This window comes from Mchenga conophoros, linkage group LG11, assembly GCF_057382185.1.
Source record: "Mchenga conophoros isolate Kocher_MC1m ecotype Shallow Benthic linkage group LG11, M_conophoros_male_GT1.1, whole genome shotgun sequence".
In the NCBI taxonomy this organism is placed as follows: Eukaryota; Metazoa; Chordata; class Actinopteri; order Cichliformes; family Cichlidae; genus Mchenga; species Mchenga conophoros.
In genome coordinates, this window is record NC_140536.1 from 13,985,768 (window position 1) to 14,008,092 (window position 22,325).

The 22,325-nt window shown below is 40.8% G+C and overlaps 1 protein-coding gene across 1 annotated transcript in view; it reads left to right on the top strand.

The window, feature by feature from the left end:
* LOC146563762 (eukaryotic translation initiation factor 3 subunit H) overlaps positions 1-22,325 on the top strand; it is a 60,341-nt gene that overhangs the window by 26,728 nt on the left and 11,288 nt on the right. The window contains exons 3-5 of the mRNA XM_085291044.1: positions 10,276-10,443; positions 15,088-15,187; positions 17,811-17,960. Of these exons, the coding sequence (XP_085147170.1) occupies positions 10,276-10,443; positions 15,088-15,187; positions 17,811-17,960 (418 nt within the window). The remainder of the gene's footprint in view (positions 1-10,275; positions 10,444-15,087; positions 15,188-17,810; positions 17,961-22,325) is intronic.

The window sequence follows — 22,325 nt, forward strand, 5'->3', positions numbered from 1 at the left end:
TTTCCTACCCTTGGTCTCCTCCCTTCACTTTTCCCCTCTGCACCTCTCGGTTACTGTCATCATGTATGTCATAATGATGGGGAGCAGTGGCCTTCATTTATCTTGTGCCTGTGTTGTGCTGCAGATAATGTATCTACGCCTCTGTTTCCTGGCCTTTTTTCCACACCCTCTCAGGCCTGTCAGATGAAGTAGACTACTCTTTCATCCACACCACCCCTGATTTTTCAACCCATTATTTATCTCTTCACACTTGTTTTCTCACCATTTATCCAAAATGGGGTTTTTGTTGTTGTTTTTTTAAAATAATTATTTGCTAATCTTGTCATTTTTAGATTTCATGTTCTTTTTGCTAAATATGCATTATTTAGATGTGACAACATATGTAGGTTGGGGAACTCACTCACAGAAAGGAAAGAGAAAAGGAAAGTTTAGTATACTTGGTTAGGTTACACACTGACCACACTGATTGGCAGTGGTTGTGAAGGACCATCATACCTGCTTAAGGACATCTGCTATATCAACCCTGGCTAAAGGCATCTCCTGTACCTGCGTGTGTCTGTGTAGTGTGCATGTGCGTGCACACATCTGGGTGTACTTGTGTTTGGATATCGCTGCCTGGAAGTGTAGATTGTTTGCCTGAGACAGACAGAAGTGGAGATTGATTTATTCCATTTGTTTTCAATCTAAGGCTGATGTAGGTAGCACATGTGTTTGCTTAGGGCAGCGCTTGTTAGCTCGAAGCCTAATTGGCATATTGTGTTGTGCCAGTGGGGAGAAAAGGAGTGTGGCCCTAATGAATTAGACTTTAGACAAAACCTAGCTATTGTCTTTAGTGGCTGTTAATTAAGCAAACTATATTTGCAGGAACTTGTGCATTTGCATTTGTCATGTTAAAGGTCCCATGCTGTTAAATTTGACTGGGCTTTACAGAATCAGAGGTGTGAAAAGTATTAACTGATTACATTCCTCCATCCTTATATTGCTTCCATTTTTGCATGCCAGGAATAATTTTTTAGCCAGTACTCCAGCAGAATTGAAATCAGCCAATAGTTGTTGAACTATAACAAATCACGAACTGACAACTAAATGGGGTTTCTGTCATTGTAGAGATGTGAACTGGGGCAAATTAATGTTATGTGGCCTATGAAGGAAGAATTGACAGTTTTGTAGAGAAACCCTGAGTTGGTTGAAGAAAGGTTGTCTAAGTTGGGGGTCTTCTGGAAGAAGAAAACTCAAACTTTCCACTCAGAGTTCTCACTAAATCTGCCTTTTAGCACATGACCCCACTGTTAAACTATACGTATTACTGTGTGACTGTTAGGGCCGCCACGATTACTCGACTAGTCACGATTACGTCGACTATCAAAATCGTCGACGACTGATTTAATAGTCGACGCATCGTTTGAAGCTTTGTAAGATCACAAAAGACGCAGGAATAAGTAGTAGGATTTAAGAGTGTAATAACGGACTGAAACAGAAGATGCCAGCTGCCGTTAAACCCCGAAGAAGAAGAAGATGCGTCCCAGAATTCATAGCGCAGCCCAGCTCAGTTTCCAACAATGGTGGCAGCTAGTTTGTTTTAATATTACTCTTATTATTCTTTCTGGGTCACAAAATTAAACGTTTAACATATTTTCAGGCGAGAATGTAGCTGTGTAAACCTCAAATATCTGCTCAGTTTATCAAGACACCACATATTTTCAAAAGCGCTCCGACGTTTTCGGAGACGTCTGTTACCCACTAGCTCGATAGCTAGCCGGGGGCAAGGCTCACTAGAGCCTGTGAGAACACCGGACTCCCGGCAAATCGTTTTCAAACCCACCGCCATCTTTCGCTACTCAGGTTAAATATATATGAGTCACTTAGATAACTTAAAAATGTTATTGTTTGGCTTTTTTTAGTATTTTATTTGTTCCTGAGTAAATCGGTTTGGCTGAAATTAAAGTTATAGTTTTTACACCGCTGTATAAACGTCAAGCAGACAACTGATTATCAGAAGTGTAAGATGCTCGAGAATATACTCCGGTGTCCTGTTATATTTTAGATAGCAAGGAGTTTATTAAACTTCACCGAAACAATCTGCAAATTTCATTTAAATTTAATAAACTATCTTGTCTTTATTTTTAGTTAGCACATACTTTAAACACTTAAAGCTGTAAGCTAATGATAGTTACATAAGAGCAGATGCATGCTTGTGCAGTAAGCTGTAGGTTTTACGTCCAATGGATGCATGCTCTGATTAGTCGACTAATCGCAAAAATAATCGGTGACTAGTCGACTATCAAAATAATCGTTTGTGGCAACCCTAGTGACTGTTGTTGTTTGGTTAATCTGGTAGTAAAGGGTCAGCTGTAAAGCTATAAGCACAGGTGGGTAGAATCAGTGATGAAGGAACAAGCGTGATGAAGGTTGGTATTGTGAGCTTAAAGTGCTAAAGAAACCCTGCGAACCTGGGAGATCATGAATAACTCATAAAAAAGGGCTACAGCCATTAAATTTGAGTTCCACATGGGCTTTGTGGGCTGGGAATGAATGGATAGCATTATGGATTTTGTCTCAGTTGCATCTCATGGGTACAGCATATAGACATGCACTGCATTTGATGATGGCTAATCTTATTTGTCCTTGAGAGTAACAGCATGTCCATCATTTCCTTGTTTTATTGTGGAGACATTATTTTCACTTTCTGCGCTGGTCATTTTTCATTGTTTTCCCAAATCTGGACAGGGTATGAGTGAAGAGTTTTTGGACTCTGCAGATAACCTGGAATTTTTAACAGATTTGGAGAAGGAGAGAAGTACAAACATTACTGAGTCTATTTAGGGAATCTGAGGGAGTAGCAAGGTTAGATGAAGGGTTTGGCAAACGGGGCAGCAGCATTGCAACAACAAAGAAGAGAAGGAAGTCGGCCTCAAAGCCTAAAAACATTCAGATTATCTTTGTCCTCTGAAGTAGACGTAGTAGTGGATGCAGCGTTGTTTAGTTGCATATGGGGTTAAGTCAAGCCTGGAGTATTTATAGAATGCTTAGTGCTTGTCAGAGAGGCTTTTAAAGAGAACTGCAAAATAAATGTGTAAACACAGAGATGGTAAGAACCACTCTGTTTTTACCTTCCAAAACAGCTTGGCATCCTTGTCGCAAAGTAAATGACTGTCAGAATGGAGTGCAGAGTAAAAGTGGGTTGTCAGCTGTGTTGAATGAATGGGTCAAGAGTGTGGACTTGTTCAATTAGGGTTTGTGCTCCGGGGCCCTGAGGGTGAGGTGGGGGGGAGAAGAACAACAGCCTTCTTCACTCAGCAGTACGCTGGTAGAATACGATGTCTTTAAATTGTAAGCTAAACATTTGTTTTGTTTTCCTCGTGGCTCTAAAGTATTTATGAAATGCCAAAATGAGTGTGGTTTGCTGTCACTGTGGAGAACATATGTGGAAATAGGGGTTTTCAGTCTGTTCAGTACAATCAAAAGTGTTACACTTCATGCACGAACTGAATCTTTTTTTGTATGTGTGTGTTTTTCAAGTTTCAGCTTGAGGTGTTAATACAAATTAGAAATGCATTATATACGCATAGCTTGATATTTCTTAATATTGAAGATATTTCTTAACATATTCTTTCTTTCTCTTTAACTTTCCTTGATAAATGCACCATCTGAAAGTCATAATTTTAATTTCATTGCGGCTTCCAAATGGATTTTTCCCCCTATAACGAAAATGTATTTTTGATGGAGGTCTGATTGGCCCATTTATCCTTATTTTAAACTATTAAAATGTTCTATTCGCCAAATTCGGTAAGTAGTGGGAGGAAACTGAGGGTAAAGAAATGTCGCTCTCCCAAGCTTCAAACACTTGGCACCATTGTCTGCTACTCACCTGCTTAACTTGACGCTGGTGGATGTAAACTTTGGCGTGTGTGTGTGTGTGTGTGTGTTAAACCGCAACAGACTTTCCAGGCAAGGCCCCGTCAGCCTGTCAAGGTGGTGATTAGAATGTGTTGTGACACACAGATACGTGCAGCCTCACATTCAGAGACCCACACACGCTCACACACACCTTGCTGCCCGCACAGAGATGTTGTGGCCTGCAGCAGCATGCAAAGTCCAACGCAGTTCACCTCTTGTGTCATTGAGTATTAGAGTATGGACTGTCTGTCTGGTTCATGGCGGAGAGACACACACACACACACACACACGGTAGTGCGTTGTTGGTTATGACTCTGAATGTTCCTCCCCAAGGTAAGGAGTTTTGCTCCCTACTGATAAACACCTCCAGTCTATCATACATACATACGGCTTGTCCATCCTCAAGCTTCACGTCTCTCACCTTCCTTTTCCCCACACACACACACACACACACACACACACACACACACACACACACACACACACACACACACTCTCCTTTCCAGATGTCACACTTTTACTCTCTGCATCACATCCTATTTCCTTCTCAATTTTCTGTTGAACTCACAGTTCCTCACATACTCCTTTAAACACACTTTCACTTTGTCTCTTGTCTAAATACACACACACACAATCAAGCAGCACTAAGGGAATGGACAGACTCATTCCCCGTCTGGCCTCAGAACCAGATTGATTGATAGGAGAGGCGGCAGGGCAGCAGAAATGAGTGAGGAATAGCAAATGGTGGGGCACGCTCCCACCTCCACGCCTTGATGATATTGTTAAATTGGCTGTTCTTGGGCTAATGCTGCTGTTATGTCCACAGAATATTACTGGCTTCCCTAGTAAAGCAACAGGGGGGGAGAAAGAAGTCCTCTTTCTGTCTCTCTTTCAAAAAGTCCATATTAACTGGAGTAGCTCTCCAGCTATTCTGGTGAAGTAGAATTTGTGTTGTTCCTTAGCACGACTAAATGTAGTCTCACCCTTGGTGGATGAAGAAAGGGAAAGGAGGGAAAAGAAAGAGCACGATCATCTATTATGTGTGTGCACCCTCAAGATAATTAATCCACATGATACTTGTGAGCCTGTAGATGATGCACGCTGCCTCTTTCATTTTGTCTATGAACTGTTGTGCTGTAAGTACTATATTGAAGGTAAAAGTAAAGTAGGCACAGTCATAGTTGAAAGAACAGAACATTATTCACGTCAGATTACTCTAGCCTTTTTTTCCTCCCTGTTTTGACATTCAGGAAGTACAAAAGCTTCTCTTTGTCGTGTATGAACCTCGAGTCCCATGATGTGTTTGTAGCTTTTACTTCTTATCTCTTTATGACTCATTTTTAGGTATAAAACAATATGTCAGTCAGTGCGTAGATCAAAAATAGGCACCGGATAATCAATTGGCCACTCAGAGTAAAAATGTTCTTTCATTATTTATTTATTTTTTTGGGGGGGGCGTGTCAGTGTTTTCCAAGCATGTACCAATCTGTCTTGCTTGTTGACTGATATTGACTATTGGCAAATAAGATGGCATTTACAGGTGTCAGCGAAGGATATTTATCTGTGCTGTCACGTCAGTTTTGCCCTTGGTAAAGGTTCAGAGAAAGTGTGATGAAGAATACTTGTGTCATAATAGAGAACAATACAAAAATAGGGAAGATAAACAGGTATCAGCTGATATAGATAAGTAAGCTAAATAAATATATATAGATGTAGAGAGAGATTTGTTTATCGGTGTCAGTTGATACAAAAGAACACAGAATTTCACTTTAAGTGCATACAGTTTTTTATCTCATCAATAAGTGTCAGTTTGTTACTGGTGATTATATAACTATAAAAATAATTGTTTTTAGCACCTATGTTATCAGGCAGATTGAAAGATCTCCAGAGGTTTATGACTTCCAATCAGTGTTGAGTCGACACAGCTAAGATGCCACGCAGTTTGTTTTGCTGTTTGTTGTTCTTTTTTTTTTTTCCTCCACAGCTGTAATTTATGGTTTATGAACAAAGAAGGTAGTGGTCCTGTGCCATTTACAAGACTCTTGTATCTTCTATTAGATTTTTGTAGTGGATGCCTCTGCAGGCCTGCCACTGGCTGGTTGTCTCACTCTCCCCCGAATCTCACTTTAGCTCTCAGGCTAAGAGACAGTTGATTTTCTTCATGTGTCTTCTGTCTTTGTTTCTTCGTCTTTTCCTTTCTGACCTGAGTACAGCCGGTAGGAGTTTGTTTGCAAGGCGGCCTGTCTGCTTGAGTTTCGTCTGGAAGCCGAGTGTCATCCAGTCGAGTAGAGTACACGTCAGTCAGTGTGAAGTTGGTGTAAACTTTGATTAGTTTGAACACGCGGTAGTTTTTTCCCATTCACATGGTGTCATTTTAATGTTAAGAGTATTCAGATACACAGACTTAATGACATGCTGGGATAATCTGCTGGAATAAATATATTTTCATTTTTTCTCACCATCACTTGCAGTGGTGCATGCATGCATGTATTTTCAAATTATGGAAATGTAACAAACACAAAGGAAACACATTCAAATTGTGCAAAATAGAAGAAAAAAACATCCCCAAAAAGTTCAAATTAAAATTAAAGAAGGCCAATACAAAAGTATCCGCTGAATACTAATTCTACTATTTCTGCAGCATTTTTATTATTTGACTTTCACCTTTTGTGAATTGGGGGTCTTTTTGTTTGTTTTCTGGGTTGTTTTTTTTGCCCATGCCTCACATTGTTGAAGTTTTAGTGGGAAGAATTCATATTATTCCAGAACTTTTAAAAATGACAATATTCTTGAAGGAAATCTGTATATCAATCCAAATATGAATAATAATTCTGAGGAATCAGAACCACAAACCCAGTGGGTTAAAGCATTTTTACTGAGGCTCATATATGGCTGTCCCTTTGTTTCTCTGTGCCCCATTGCCTCTTTGCTGCTCAGTTTGTCCTACAAGCTACAGGGGAAAGACACTATTGAGACGGCGTTTCTTTCGTTATGGAGGCTGCTCCACTCTTTTGAAATTCCGAGTACTTCAGATATGATTTCTTAACCTTCTAAAGATCAGTGACTTTTCACTTGAGTCTTAGATTTCTGCTCCTCTGTTAAAAAGAACCTCCCTGTAAATGCTTCTCAAGGATACTTAGACTTTTGACCAACCTTTTCATTTTAAAGAAAACGCTGAAATCCACCCTTGAATCTAAACTGTAATATCGACTGCAGAAAGACCCACGGACTTTGAAGTTGTCTTGAATGCCTTATAGATCAACTCGTTTGACAGAGATCCAAGACGAGTGATTGAGAGTGACACGTTTTAACATTCAGCAAGGCTCGATGGTGTAAAGTCACGCTTTAAACAACAGGCCGTTTTAAGTGGTGTCGCGCCAACACATGTTCAGCTCTTGCAGCTTTTGAGATGAGAGATGAGATGAGATAGCCTTTATTTGTCAGTTGCTGGTCTTTTGCCCACAACCGAGATGACAGACCTTGCCGACCGTACATACAATACACAAACATCACATTGGGGAGACAGGTCAGGCTAGGTAGCAAGGAAAAAAACATCGAAATGTGTAACACAAAAGGATAATACAGGAAATCATAGATATCAACACACCATAGCACAATAAACACAGACAAGCAACATGGGAAAGTGTTCCAGTGTGTACATCTGATCTGGGACCGCTGCAATCTTCGACTGCGCCTCCAGCTGACCCGATGTCCACATCAGAGGGGAGGTAAGCGTTGGAGGTGGCGTTGGATCCGGGGTAGGGAGGGTGATGCGTCAGTGATTGCTTATCAGTATCAGTATATGTATGTGTTTGCGTGTCCATAGTTCAGCTGAGACAGTGTCCTTCGCCCTGCCAGGCTAAGTAAACAGTCTTCCAGCCAACCCAGGTGGCCTTGTAGGGAATGGGAAGGAACAGACTCAACACAGTCGTTATCAGGGAGTTTTTGTTCGGCTCCAGCCTTGAGCCCACAGCTGGCACCGGGTAGCCGCATTATGATGGTGATTTTTCTTTTGCAACACCTCATGAGAATTTCAAAGCTGTTCTTTAACACTCCGACACTAGTCTCTCAATCTCCCGTTGGAGAACTGCGAGCTTCCCCATGATGGTATCAAACTTGCGTTCCGTGGTGTTGACATTCTTTTGCTCAGAGAGCCGATTCTGAGAACTCACGACTGCAGTCAGCTGTTCCACGATGTAATCCAACTTTCACTCAAAGGTGTTATTCTGAGCAGGCCTCTCCTTGATGTAACCCAATATACGCTCAGGGGTGTTATTCTGAGTATTCACGGCAGCTGTAAGCGTCTCCAAGGTCTTAACCATGCTGCTCTCAATGAGCCCGTTCTGAGAAGTCGCGCCTCGTCCCATCGTTTCAATCCCAGCGGGCAGCCTTGGGGGGGTTTGAACAGCCGGTTCCGCTTTCTTAATTCTCCAATAAGCCAGGGCCGAGCCAGCTCCGATCAGCAAGAACCCTGTTATCATAGATCATCATATTTTTTTTATTTATTTATTTATTTTGATGACGACCTTCTTAAACCATCACTTAAGAAGATCATCACCAGTTGTTTAAATCTGCAATACAGTCATAAGGAATAGGAAATATGTGCTGAAAGCAAAGTCCCGATTGAGCTGCATATTGGACACAACAAAGATTAGAGTTGCGAACTAGGAATTGAAGGGGGTGTTGAGTTAGGGAGGAGAGATGGCCAATTGGTTTTCCTACCTCTGTTGTCAATCGCCCAGCCTTTAGCTTTTGTATCAGAGACAGATCACTTTGTACACAATTTCCCTGCTAATGATAGGGTGCTGGGCTGGTGCATGCCTCAGTGGAGCCTAAAAGGTAAGTACCCATACTGATGGGCATAGAAGTGCACAGACAGATGCTGTATTTAGGTGGCAGGCTGCCTTGAGCTCTGTGTGTCTTGGAGTCTGCTACTAGCCAGCCCCCGAGCAGAGCCACTCTCCAACAGACTTATTATCCTTCCATCACCATCACTCCCTCCTTTCCTCTATTTCTCTCCTACTTTCTCATCCTCCTCCCTCTGTTTGACTCTGCTTCCTTTTGTCTCACTGACCATGTCAAACACTAAATAAAGGGGAAGATTTAAAGGATAGACTGTTACGTCCAGTTCATCAATTCATGTATGGGGCCACAAAAAGGGACTGTTCCCATCCACTGCTCCAAGCCAAATGTTAAAATTCAGTTCAAGGAGAACATTTGATTGATTATTTTCTTTGTTTTGTTGCAAGAAACAGGTTTGTGGGAGGTTTGCTTCAAGAAAACTTGAGATTAATGCAAATCAGATGGGGTCCCTTGCATCGCTTTGGATTTTAGTGATTCAGAAACCTCAGTGTTTTTAACACTCCATGAACTCTTGGAGGTCAGCTAATTACAACCAAATGAAATGTTAATATATTTTGACTTTGGCTGATCTCTGCTTTACATAACCTCAACTGCCAGGGGTCAAATTTTGACCATAAGGCAGAAGATAAAAAAAGAAGTTCACCCATTTAAAAAAAAAAAAAAAAAATTGTTTTCTTCCCTGCCTTATTTTTCTTTGTGTGTTCCCTCTCATCCCACTTCCCCTCTTTAACACGTTCCCTCCATTTCAAGTGTCCTTCATTTTTCCCAGCTTTGCTCTTTTTTTCTTTCCCTTTCTGCTTTTCACCCATGCCTCTTTTCAAACCGCTCCAGTTTGTTCTTGCTAACAGCCCCAGTAGGAGAAGGATGTGCTCTACAGACTGGGGTCTAGGGGGCCACAGCTGCCCAATCACAAACTGATTTATCAACCTCCTCCAGCCAGCCTGCATAGAGATACTGTTTTGCTTGCTTGCTTTGGTTGTTACTTACAGCCAGCGAGGCAGGTTGTTTGTATTTGTGGCTGTGCATCCTTAGGATGTGTCTGCCATAATGAAATGGCTCTCCCCAAAATGCATCTTGCCTTCTCTCTGTTAGCTTAAGCCTGTCTGTGTCTCTGTCCTGCCGTTCTCTCCCCAGTACGATGTATTAACTGACATAAGTAATGAAAGGCTGACTGGTGAACCCAGCTGATGTTTGTTTTAGAAATCTCCACCACAGCCACTTGATAACAGAAGATGAAGCTTTTGTTTTTCCTCAGTTTCATTGCATTCGTCCTTCACATCCTGGTTGCTCTTTTTCTTCACCATATTTATCATTTTTCTCACATCTCCTCTCTCCCATTACTCCCTCCCCTTGTTCATACACCATGTAGAGTTCCAGATGGAGAACAGATATTCACAGTTTCAAAAAAAAGAAGCTGATTTCAGTGAACTGATTTTTTTTCCCCTTCTTCTTTGTCCCATTTCCCTGACTTTCCCCTCCCTTCCTCTCTATTTCTTCCTCTTCCTCTGCCTCTAGTCCAGTACCAGATGGAGATGATGCGTTCTCTGCGTCACGTCAACATTGACCATCTGCATGTGGGCTGGTACCAGTCCACCTACTATGGCTCCTTTGTCAGCCGAGCGCTGCTCGACTCTCAGTTCAGCTACCAGCACGCCATTGAGGAGTCAGTAGTACTCATATATGGTGAGTAGTCCTGTACAGAACACGGCGTAAAGACAGTTTTTTTTTTTTTTTTTTAAATCATTTTGTTTACTTTTGTTTGCAAGTTAAGACCAGAAATTGGCAAAACATCAAATATATTTTACTATAGATGAACAGACAGAACATTACAAAGAATTTGAATATAAATAAAAAAGATTCATGGTATAGATGTTAAATTAAGAATTCATCAATTTAAGTATAATTTACTTATTATACTTTTTCTTATATTCTTTCATACTTGCACTGGCGGTGGATGCTCATATTAAATTTGCATAAACATTTAAAGAATAAGAGCAGCTGAGCCTAAAGTTCAGACTGTTCAAAGCACTTGATCTCTGATATTTTGTTTCCTTTTGCTCCGTATGATGTCAGTGAGAGTGGGTATCTCTAATGTGTCAGGTCCACAGCTGTGACTGAGTATAAAAGCCCCCACGAGAAGAAATCTGCCTTAAAGTAGGGGAATGGAAGCTGAAATGGCTTATTTCGCACAGTGGATAAGCCAAATTATTTTGAACCTTTAATAATGTAAAGCTGCCCTAGTGGGGTTCAAGAATTAAAATAATTGGAAATTTGCATAATAGGTCCCCTTCAAGTTTATGTTGTGTGTGTTTTTAAGAGCCACAATAAAGGTGTAAATCTTGGACTGTCTGTTGCTGTTACATTAAAAAAAAAAGTTGTATTGATAATGTGATATCAAGCCAAAAGGAGAGAAGGGATCCACTGCTGTATTTGTCACATGTCCTAAAGCCATTCAAACCTTTCACAGGGCACCAGTACTGAAAGAGACTCATGCTGGTGGAAAGTCATTCTAGTAAAGTTGGCCCCACAAAGTACTGCTGAGTCCTCATGAAATAAAGTAAACACAGCAACATCAAAACACTCACCCTAGGCCTGAAAGCAGAAAAGCTTGCTTAGTTTCAGTAAACATGGTCGTTATCTGTTTTTTTTCTCTTGCACCAAAATGGTGCCTCTACAAGAGAGTTGATTACAGTCATTTATGCTTCATTGTCACTCAGGTTTCTGCCATGATTAAACAACCACATGTCAAATTTAGTCTCTTTAATCAATAGGTATCCAAGAATAGGACTGCCACTGAGAAGTCTTAAGATATTTTGCTGCGGTGCACTTTTAGAAACTCAGCAATAAATCAGTCTGACAGATGTAGGAACAGATTAGTGGAGGTAAGCACAGATGTTTAAAAAACAATCTAATTCTAAGCGTCATGTGCCTGGAATTAGATTTTTGTTTCAAGATGGATTTCTGCAAGTTCTGCATTGTCATCAAGTCTATATCATCAAGGAGACTGACGATTATTTATAGAGAGTTTTTATTTTTGTGCACATCTGCAATAGTACAGATTTAGATGGAGATGACTTTTGGCTTTTGACCTTACAATAAATTCTGTTGATGCCGTGGTCTGGAACTCTTGTGAGGGAAAGGCGGGCTCGCAGAAGACTGGATTAACTATGTAGCCTGTAGCTGCTAACATGAGACCAACAGGCATTATGTGGGTTCACCTGCTTCACACTAAAAGCCTTTAAAAGCTCCCCGGAAATGCTGAACCACCCCAGATGGTGTAAGGATTTAAATGACAGCAAAACATGACAGAAAATGAAAACCTGTCACTACTTAGTGAAGTGTTAACTTCTTAGTGTCTAAATAAATGGAATTTTATTGCCACACCAAGTTCAGAGGGAGCATATTAATACATTACATGGATAAGTGGACAATGAAATGGATGATAATTGCGATCGTTTTGTCGTTCCTGTCAGAGTGCTGCTGTTTTCTTTTATCCATCCATCCATTATTTTCCACTTATCTGAAGTCAGGCTGTGGATGCAGCAGGTTAAGCAGCGTATTCAAGAAATCTTTCTCCCCAGCCATGTTCCCCAGTTTCTCCTGGGGGATCCCAAGGCATTCCCAGGCTTGATAAGAAATCCAGTCACTTGAGCAGGTTCTGGGTTTACACTGGGTTGTACGCCCAGTCAGGCGTGCCCAGTCGTCATCCAAACCAGATGTCCGAACCACCTCAACGGACTCCTTTTGACATGCCCTTGACAAATTGCCAGGGCGTGTCATTTGTGCGTCCGTGTGATCCTGGGAAGTGTGTTGTCCAAGGCCTTTGTCACAGAGGTGGGACCGGACAGCGAGCAATTTGGAAAATTCTAAAGAAACCGATTGTTTAGAGGTGATTAACCTCACCAGCGAGCATCTGATGGCCAGGCCTGCCTCCATGAGGCCTGAAAACTAGCATGGATCTGCTACCCTGTGGGCCCACCTTCTGCAGAGGCAGGCGTTGGTGTGAGCTGCAGATTGAGCTGGGCAGTAGGCAAAGGCAGGGGTGTTGGTGTGTGGACCCTAGACATTACAGAGGACATGGACCAACACATTAAACTTTTCTAAGCTGAGGAATCAAATATAGACACTGTCAGTATGCCACACTGTGTCAAGAAAGTATTTCCTCTCTGTATTGCTCATTTTGTTTTTCTCCCTCAGGTTTATGAACCGAAAAATAAAAGTAAAGCCAGGGTGACACAAAAAGACTCACAAGCTCACTGAATTTAAAGCAGTCTTTCATTAAAACCGTTCACAGTTTATCCAGTTACTTCAAGTCTAGAGTCAGACAATAAAGAGGACTGTAGTTTAAAAAAAATCTCAGATTTAGGAAAATAAATGTATTCTGTGCAGGGAAATTGCTAATGAAAACAACTTTGAATTTCAAGGTTTAAGTAATGCTGACTGCCGAGGAGCTCTCCCTGCCCTGTTCTGTCTCTTTAGCATTACTCCTGGGTTGTATTGTTTTTAGATTGTAGACACTCAGTATTGACAAAGATTAAATTTGACCATTTTAAACATGCAACCCTCTGATCCAGTCATCCCAGAAAGCCATTTAGCCAAGCAGTGAGCGTCCTCTCATTCCAAAGGAGTGCGCTGTTATGTCAGTCAATAATGTAGCGCTTAACAGATCACAGTGCCTCAAAGGAATTGACATTATATCTCCGTTTAAAGTCAAAAGGAAAGAAAATTGATTTCCTTTTTTTTTTTTTGTTCTGTTTTTCATTAGCTCACCGTTCATTTTACGTCGATTAAGGAATCAATCCCGTGGCCAACTGGCGGCGTTAATGGCTTCTGTCCAGTGACAGCACAGAGTTAAAGCTGGTTGTTAAACCAGTTGTTTGAATGTGTTCAGTGCAGTGACTGTCTTATTTGAGGTGAAAAATTGAAGAGGTTAAGATGGACCAACGCAGAGCTAAGCAGCAGCAGCTCTGTGCAGTTTCCTTCTGTGTATTTGCAAAAATAAAGACAAAAGTCTAACAGTTTACTGCATATTGACCAACAGAACTGATGTATAAAATCATGTGTGTACCACTTGGCACAGATTAGTGTCTGTGGGAAGGAAAAGATAAAGGTTCCGTGTCCAAATTCACGAGGCTCCTGGGGCTTCAGGCTTGATCATGCAAAATGTTAATTAAGCCATCAGGCTTCCTCCAAGTATAGGATGGTTATCTTTGGTGAACTGTTGCTATTAGCAACCACTCTCAGTGGAGATGACCACATGAACTGAACTAGCTAAGTTGTAGGTAAAAAGGTGGATGTAGTTAAGACCCATTTTCTGCAGGTAATCTGAACAGGAAGTGAACTTTGTTTTTTCTTATTTGCTGCTTTTACTTTATTTTAGTGTGTTGAATTGATTTTTATAACAGAAGCAATTTTGTAAGTGCTCTTCTTTTTCCTACTTTGTATGCCAGTACAAGAATAGAGTTTTCCATCCCGAAAATTGGGGAGAGGACATACTGACGGAATCTGAAAATTCCCTGAGTCATTGTTATAATGGCTTATCTGCAGATGAGACCCTTTTAACAGGATCTTTTTGTTCCTCATATTTTCACTTTGGGGACATGCACGTTTTTGGCTCAGTTTGACTGTATTAATCTGTAAACTGTGGCTTTTCTTTAGAGAGGTGTAAAAAGGAGTCTGCTGGAAACTGTGCATTATGATTAAGCTACTGTGGCCTATGATGATGGCGGTCACAGTGCAGAGACACACCACTCTTTTCCGTGCATGGAAAGGAAGCTAATTATTATTGTTGACATGTCATGCTAAGTTGCTTTTGCAAATATAGTGCTTAACTTTGGCTTTGGCTTAATAGCAAGGCAAGCCTGTCAGTTCTCTGAAAATTAATCATTAGGCTTTTTCATTTATGAAAATTGTAAAATTTAAGGGTTTTATGATTCTCAGTGCTGAAAAATTGGATATCATCCTAGTCCGTGTTGTACATTTTGAAACATCCCTGTTTTATCACTGTATTCAGGGTGAATACTTTTCACGTCTTTAAGGGGGAAAGAAAATCAAAAAGAAAAAACAATCCCTCTCTCACTCAGGATTTCACATATAACAATATGAGTCGTGAAAGCAATCTATGTCAAAACTGTGTTCAATAAATAGAGCTGTCGTGAAACTTCCAAAATGAGTCCAAAATTGCATTGTTGTATTTATTTATTTATTTGAAATGGGCAAAATGAAAACCATGAGTTTGTTTTCTGCAACCCATATGATTTAAGATGGTTATTGCAGGTTTTTTTCTTCTTTTTTTAAAATCAAGCTCTCACCTCTGTCTCATTCTAGATCCTATAAAGACGGCTCAAGGCTCCCTGTCTCTCAAAGCCTACAGGCTTACCCCAAAACTCATGGAGATCTGCAAAGAGAAAGATTTCACACCTGAGGGGTGAGTAATTCAGGACCAGAACACACAGCGGGATACTACTCATGCTACTACTTTTACTTTGTTGACCATGCCCACACAGAAATGCAGATATTCACAGATAACTATATGTATACACATGAGCTGCTATTGCTTATAGGAATTGAGAATTATTATTATTATTATTATTATTATTATTATTATTATCATTATTAGTGGGGTTTTTTTTCACAGTTCCAATTCTGTTTATTCAATGGATGCAAATATGGCCTTTGCATCCTCAGGGGAGGTATTTAGTAGCAGTTGAAGATGGATGCTGATGATGATGATTTATCATCTCGCCCTTGCCCGTCAAACAAATGTACCATATTTACACTTTTTCTGACCCCAAGGCTTATCGTAATTGCTTTTAAATTGCTGCTAAAAACGTCTGTAATGAGGGGGACTATTTTCCTGGCAGTTCAGGGTGGTGCCGGTGCACCAGCTCCCACATGCAGAAACGCACGAGGGCGCAAACGCTCGGACAAATGCGAGCGTAACGGCCCAGTGGAGAAACACCGCAGGCTGTCCATTAAAAATCTTTAGATATACACTTTGAAATCCACTAAAAGCAAGCGTATTTGCAGGCAGTACGGCAATTTAACTGCATCATTTCATTTCCCTCTCTCCCAATTTCCTCTGTATTTCGCCACCTGTGTGCGTCTGCCAGCCACTCTGTTATTGACCCACTGTGTTTGGCCCAGAGTCAGGATCCTTCTCATTTCTGCAGCTTTTCATTAGTTCCTATGATTTATTATAGCCCCAATCTGTAGCTATCAGTGTTCCCAATAAGTCCGTGATTGAAAGAGGGCAGCTCAGGGCAGGAAAGGACAATATCGCCCCATTACAACAATCTCGTCTCTATCCTATTATTTCCAAAATAGACTAGAAATCTGAATATCAATAACATTTTCCCTCCTCCAAAGATGCAAAACTTCAAAAGTGTTTCATTTTTCCCCTCTGCTACAATGTGCAGTAAAAAATCAGCCTCTTTCATGTTGCTGTATTTGATGTTGCATAAGCTTGCATATATTGTGCACCTTTTTTTGAAATGAAAGGCAAGGATAGATGACTTTTGAATAGGCTCATCCCTTTGAACTGCCCTCCAAGTCTGTCGGGCTATGAAGGCAGTGGTCAATAGCGTCCACTTCAACGCAAAATCTGAAGCTTCAAATTAGTCTGCCTGTGGAGTCAACCTTTTGGCTCTGTCCAGCGTTTCCTCATAGCCACCTTTTTATATCAATCTGGCGGCATTTGAAAAGGTCATCGAATGCAGGAAATGTTTTAAAGCCCTCTAGATTGATAATTGTGCCAAATCTTTAGCAAACAGTGTTTATATCATTATGGATTTCCTTATAGACTGCTGTTACCCATACTGACTCGGAGCCCGGGGCACCATTGTCGTCTTGCTTTTGCCTCCGAGTCTCCTCTTAAAGTTTGCTTGAGGTGCTGCTCTACTTAGAATATAAAACAATATCTTTCAGAATAACTTAAAATCAGTGACGCTCCACATCCCTATTTATCACACAGACACGAATTATACAGCCCAAACATCTCTGTTTCTGGTACATTGCACACGGCAGATTAATGCAGTGAGTGTATTGATCTCATAACAAGCACAATGCATCTAACAAGGCAACATTAGACACATACAGACATTAGTTTGTAGCCCGTCCACTGTGCGCGAGTGACAGGCTGAGCCGAGGCAGTCAGTCAGGGTTATTAGATTTATGTGAGACATTAAGCAAAGATTGAAGTTCCATTTTGTGTTAACAGACCCCTGTTAGAAAAAGGGAGAGAGAGGTGCGGCTTTCAGCTCCCGAGGAGTTGATCAGGAATTAGTCAGTGCCTTGTGTTCTTGGCATAATAGCCCTCCCGCAAAGTTCATACTGGTTACTGTGGCTAACATTGCTATTGGGAGGCAATATGAACTGCTGAATCAATGACAGCATTTTTTACATGTCAGCGTGTAACATGCATTATAATATTTTTCAATATTGCACAATACTGAAATGCAGCTTTTGTTTTAATATGGAGAAACGCATGCTAACGAACACGAAAATTTGGAGTAGCAGAGGAACAGACTAGAAAAACTGATTTCAACACTTGAATGCAAATGAGTCCCAGCAGAGCAACTATTAACCCCAAACCACCGTCTGTTCACTTAAAAATGTATTCGCAATTGCTATAGATCAGCTAAGACCAGGTTTGTTTAACAGTTGTTTATTTTCCACTCTGATTCACTCTCTTTTGTGTCAAGGTAGCTGTCCCTTTAAAACAACTTAATGTTTCTAATAGAAAAAAAATTCCTGTAGTTAGTATAAACCTGTGACTGTGATTCAGCACAACAAAAAGAACAGTGGTTATCACACGGGGCCAGGCACTGAAGTCCATCAGGGTTCCCTTAGAAATCATATGAGATGTTTAAACACCCACCACTTTTTTTGGTATCATTAATTTTCAGCCACATCATTGGGTCCATCACACTTCGAGTGAGTTTAAAGTAGAAAGATGGTCGAAATCCATGTGAGAAATGTGAAGAAATGTGATTTCACCTTTACCTCCTGTCTCCCCTCCCCTCTTTTCTTCTTTCTCTGTCTCCCTTTAGCTTGAAGAAGGCCAACATTGGCTTTGAACAAATGTTTGAGGAGGTGCCCATCGTCATCAAAAACTCCCATCTTATCAATGTACTAATGTGGGAGCTGGAGGACAAGTCCACGGTCGCCGACAAGCACGAACTGCTAAACCTCTCAAGCAGGTCAGACATGAGCTCATGCAGCCATTTACCACAAGGGCCCAAGGCCAGACACCTCGGTTGTAAAAAGGCAAATAAGATATTGGTGGACTACACGTTTTTCTCAAGAGGGGAAGCTTATCTGGATGGTTTTTTTTTTGAAGGGTTATCAACATATGTTTCCTAACCTTTAGTACGGCTTTACTTTTATTATCTATTCTCATGCCCGCATTGCAGTGTGAGTGCTTTGGTTTTCTTCCTGATGTTGTATATACATTTTTTTTTTAATTCCCAGATTTAAAACCCTGTGTTATGGTTTCTTTTCAAGTTTCAAGACTCCTGTTTGCAAAGCCGACAAATAGTTAATCTTACAATGCAAATGAAAAGATCTGTGGGACATCGTAACTGCAGGACGTTTTTCAATATTTCACCTTAATGGCTCAATAAGGTCATCTGAAATTCGTACCATCTCTTTTCAGGCTTTGTGTAAAATCTACAGTCAAACAGAGGAAAAGTGGTTATTGATGGAAATTCTTTCAGCCCACACAATCCAGCTCTGAGCAAAGTGTCACCTTAGTTTGATTTCTTTGTACATAGTCACCATAGTACACTGAGTACTTATCTACTAAAGAATGCAGGCAGTTCTTAAAATCATCTTACAAGCTTTGAAGCCATATTGAGGGTATCTCTTTAAGCTTGCAGGCTGCTTCAACAGACATGACTTAAGGCTACTTCTAAATTAAAATTGATTTGACATTAGCGAACTCTTGGGCATTAATCTGTGTCTTCTCAACTGTTCCAAAAGCTGCTAGATTGAATGAAAGAATAAGCAGTTTATTGATGCATTCTGCCTTTTGCGTACCCTCCCCAGGGCAACAACACCGGATCTTACATCCACTTCCATCTCCTATACTTGGGTTTAGTACTAGTTGAGAAACTTTACTTGGTATGATAATATAGATTTATGTGTTATTGATATTATACATATCAATATTATTACATTTTTATTATTGCATTGCAGTGTTTAGGTCAGATGGCTCTGACATGGTTGAACATGCAGATGATTCATTCATGAGGAAAGGGTCAGATACATTGAGGTGGATGCACAGTGTCTACAGTTGTCACGGTCTGGCTGGGGCAGACCGTATGTGTTGCAGAGGAGGACTCAAACGCAGACCAAAACGTAGTGTGGATAAACAAAACAAGCCGTTTATTGAGGCTAGCAATGAGGGTAAAAATAATCTGGCATCGGTGAAAACTAAACAATAACCTAAACTGGGTGAACTAATAACAAAACATGAAAAAGCTTAACCATAGTGAACTGACATGGGTACCTGGGGATGAGACATGGATGAGCAGACGACCTGACAAAGAATGGCTGAGAGCACACAGACTAAATGGACACAGGAGGATAATGAGGGAAGTGGCAACACATGGGGAACCAGCTGACACACATGAACATAACGACGTGACAATGGGAGAGTAAAACTGAACACGATGAACACAGACACACCAGACCTCTTCACAATAAGACAGGAAACAGTGAGATATAAACATGACAACCTGGACTGACAACATACGCCACAGACATAAAATACATGAAAGCAGGGGAGACTTAACATAGTGGAAACACGAGGGGAAAATAACTAGTAACACCTAGGCATGATAATGATAAACTTAGGAAACCTGAAGGCTACATAAACTAAACACAAAACGCTGGGTCAGCAGACCCAGGATCATGACAACAGTTCCTATTCCAAATGTTGGGAAGTTGGGAAAAATGTAAATAAAAGCATAAAGGAATGAACTGCAAATTTTGGGTAGTAACACGATTTCAGGTAACACGACTGGACATAAACAAAAGAGCTTGTTAGAGTTTCACAGAAGTAAAGATGTATAGCAGACTCCAAAAAACTGCATCTATAAACACGTGGAACAATTTCACAATAATGTCCCTCAATGTAAAAGTTTGAAAACTTTGAATAGCTCATCCTCTTCAGTATATAATCTCACCAAATGATTCAAAGAATCTGGACAAGTCTGTGTGTAAGGGACAGGGATGGAAATGTTGGATGCTCGTGAGCTTCAGGTCTTTGGGCAACACTGAAATTTAAAAACAGGTGGGGCTTTGTCATGGAAATCATCACATGGGCTTAGAAGCACTTCCAGAAATCAATCAAGTTCAGTCTCAGTGATCCAAAGATGACGCTATATATGAACATGGTCTAGAAACACTGCCTTCTTCTCTGACCCAAACCTATTTAACCCTGGAGAACCAATGGGGTCGGATCTGAACCCATGGGTTCTCCAGGGTTAAAATGGACCTGGACAAATCCAAATTTCAAATTTATTTTGTAAACATGCTTCGCCCTCTGCACTGAAGAGCAGAGGGACCGTCCAGCTTTTTATCAGCACTTTTATCGTGCCTGTGGAATTGGCAGCTTGGCACCATCCGTGCTTAAAGGTGTATACAGGTTTTAGAGCAACATATGCTCATATCAAGTTTGTAGGGAAGGTCCTGCATATTTCACCCAGAACATGCTTGACTGCACACTGAAGCTATGATAACAGCATGGCTTCATAGTAGAAGAGTCCAGATGCTAATGTGGCCTGGCTGCGATCCAGACCTTTCACCATCTGAAAACATTTGGCACATTATGAAATGAGCAACATGGCAAATAAGGCCAAGGACTGTTGAGCTGCTAGAGCAAGAATAATCAGACGGACAAGAATGGGACAATATTCCTCTGCTAAAAGTCCAGCAGCTGGTCTCCTCAGTTCCCAGACTGTTGTTGAAAGAAAAGTGGGTGTTACACACTGGTAAACATGGCCCTGTCCCAGCTTTTTTGGGATGTGTTGCTGCTGTTAAATCCAAAATGGCCTTATTTATTTATTTATTTGTTTATTTATTTATCTGAAAATAGTATATTTTCTCAGTTTAAACATTGCATTTGTGTTTTATTTACATTTCACAACTTTTTTTTGAAATTGGAGTTGTAAGCTGGAAGACAAACTACACTGGAGCCTTAATAGCATAAACAACTGTGTCCCTTTCCACCCATAATAGCCTTTTGGAAATAATGGGGTTTTATGTTGTGCTGGCAAAAGTTACGAGAGAGGACTTTTAAATAGGATTATTTTCTTCTTTTTTATGTTATTTGGTATGAAGAATATATATATTTAAAAAAAGAAGGAACAAGTAATCAAACCAATTCCTTTAAACTTTATTCTAAAATAACTGGATCGTACCAGATAGTAGGTGCTACATTTTTTTTTGGGGGGGGGGGGATTTTGTAAATTGTTCCGATCACTGCCCACAAATGCATTCCAGGGCGCGTCTGACCACTTATCCGATTTCCCAATCCTGTACCTTTTAGGATGGAATTGGATGTTTGATTGAGAGATTCACTCTAAAACTCGGTCCGGTAAATGCCACATTTTAAATGTCACAGCCTATTTGTTCCAAAATGTCTTCAAAAGCAGGACCTGCCATCAAACTTTGCCTACCATCACTAATGAGCACAATATGAACAAATATAACCAACCATATCAACTCACAGCCTGGCTCTTTAAGTCTCGCATTTATATCTCAGAGGCACTCAGCATCAGTCTCAGGAGAATTTATCAGCAATCATTTATGGAGATAAATCGCTGCAAGTGGAGCAACAGCTGTGAAGCTGCTAATCAAAAAGCTTCCCAGGGGCAGGTGTGAGAAATTAGCACAATAACGACTCAAAGTGCTGATTTACACACTGGCAGCGCGCAAAACACTGTGCTCACTTGCACGCTGCAGCGAGGCACTTCGGGAGTTGTTGTTATTCTCCTCAACTGTGTCCTTAAACGCAAGTATGGCATGACTTAAATGAGGCCTCATGCAGGCAGACATGTAGGTTCCATGAGCATGGCCAACAGAGGCAGGCAGAAACCCCAGCAATTTTCTTCCAAATTACTAAATAGAGTGAAGGAGAATGGCTCACTATTCTTGCATATTGTTCCATTTTCCAAGTGATTACTCTGAAGTTGAAGCATAGCTTTTGATATCGCCCAAAACGGAGCAGAAGCAGGATGGCCCTCCCCCGTAGGTTTTTCGACACAACCGCCGATGGGATGTCTGGCAAGATGAAATTGTTTCCCCGAAGTCAGATTGCTGCACAGCTCTGCCCTCGTATTGGATTGTAGCGCTCCATCTCTCTACATCTTCTGCTGACAGCCCCACCCTTTTCTCCTCATTTCCACCCCTTCAAAAAAAAAGAAACGGGGGAAAAAAAGAAGAAATGGGTTTTATTTAATGTTTTTCCTTTTGTCTCATTTTCCAATCTGCGGTCCCATTTGTCAATGTCATCTATGTCTAACGCTGAGAGAGTGCCGTTTCACTCCAGCAAACAGGGT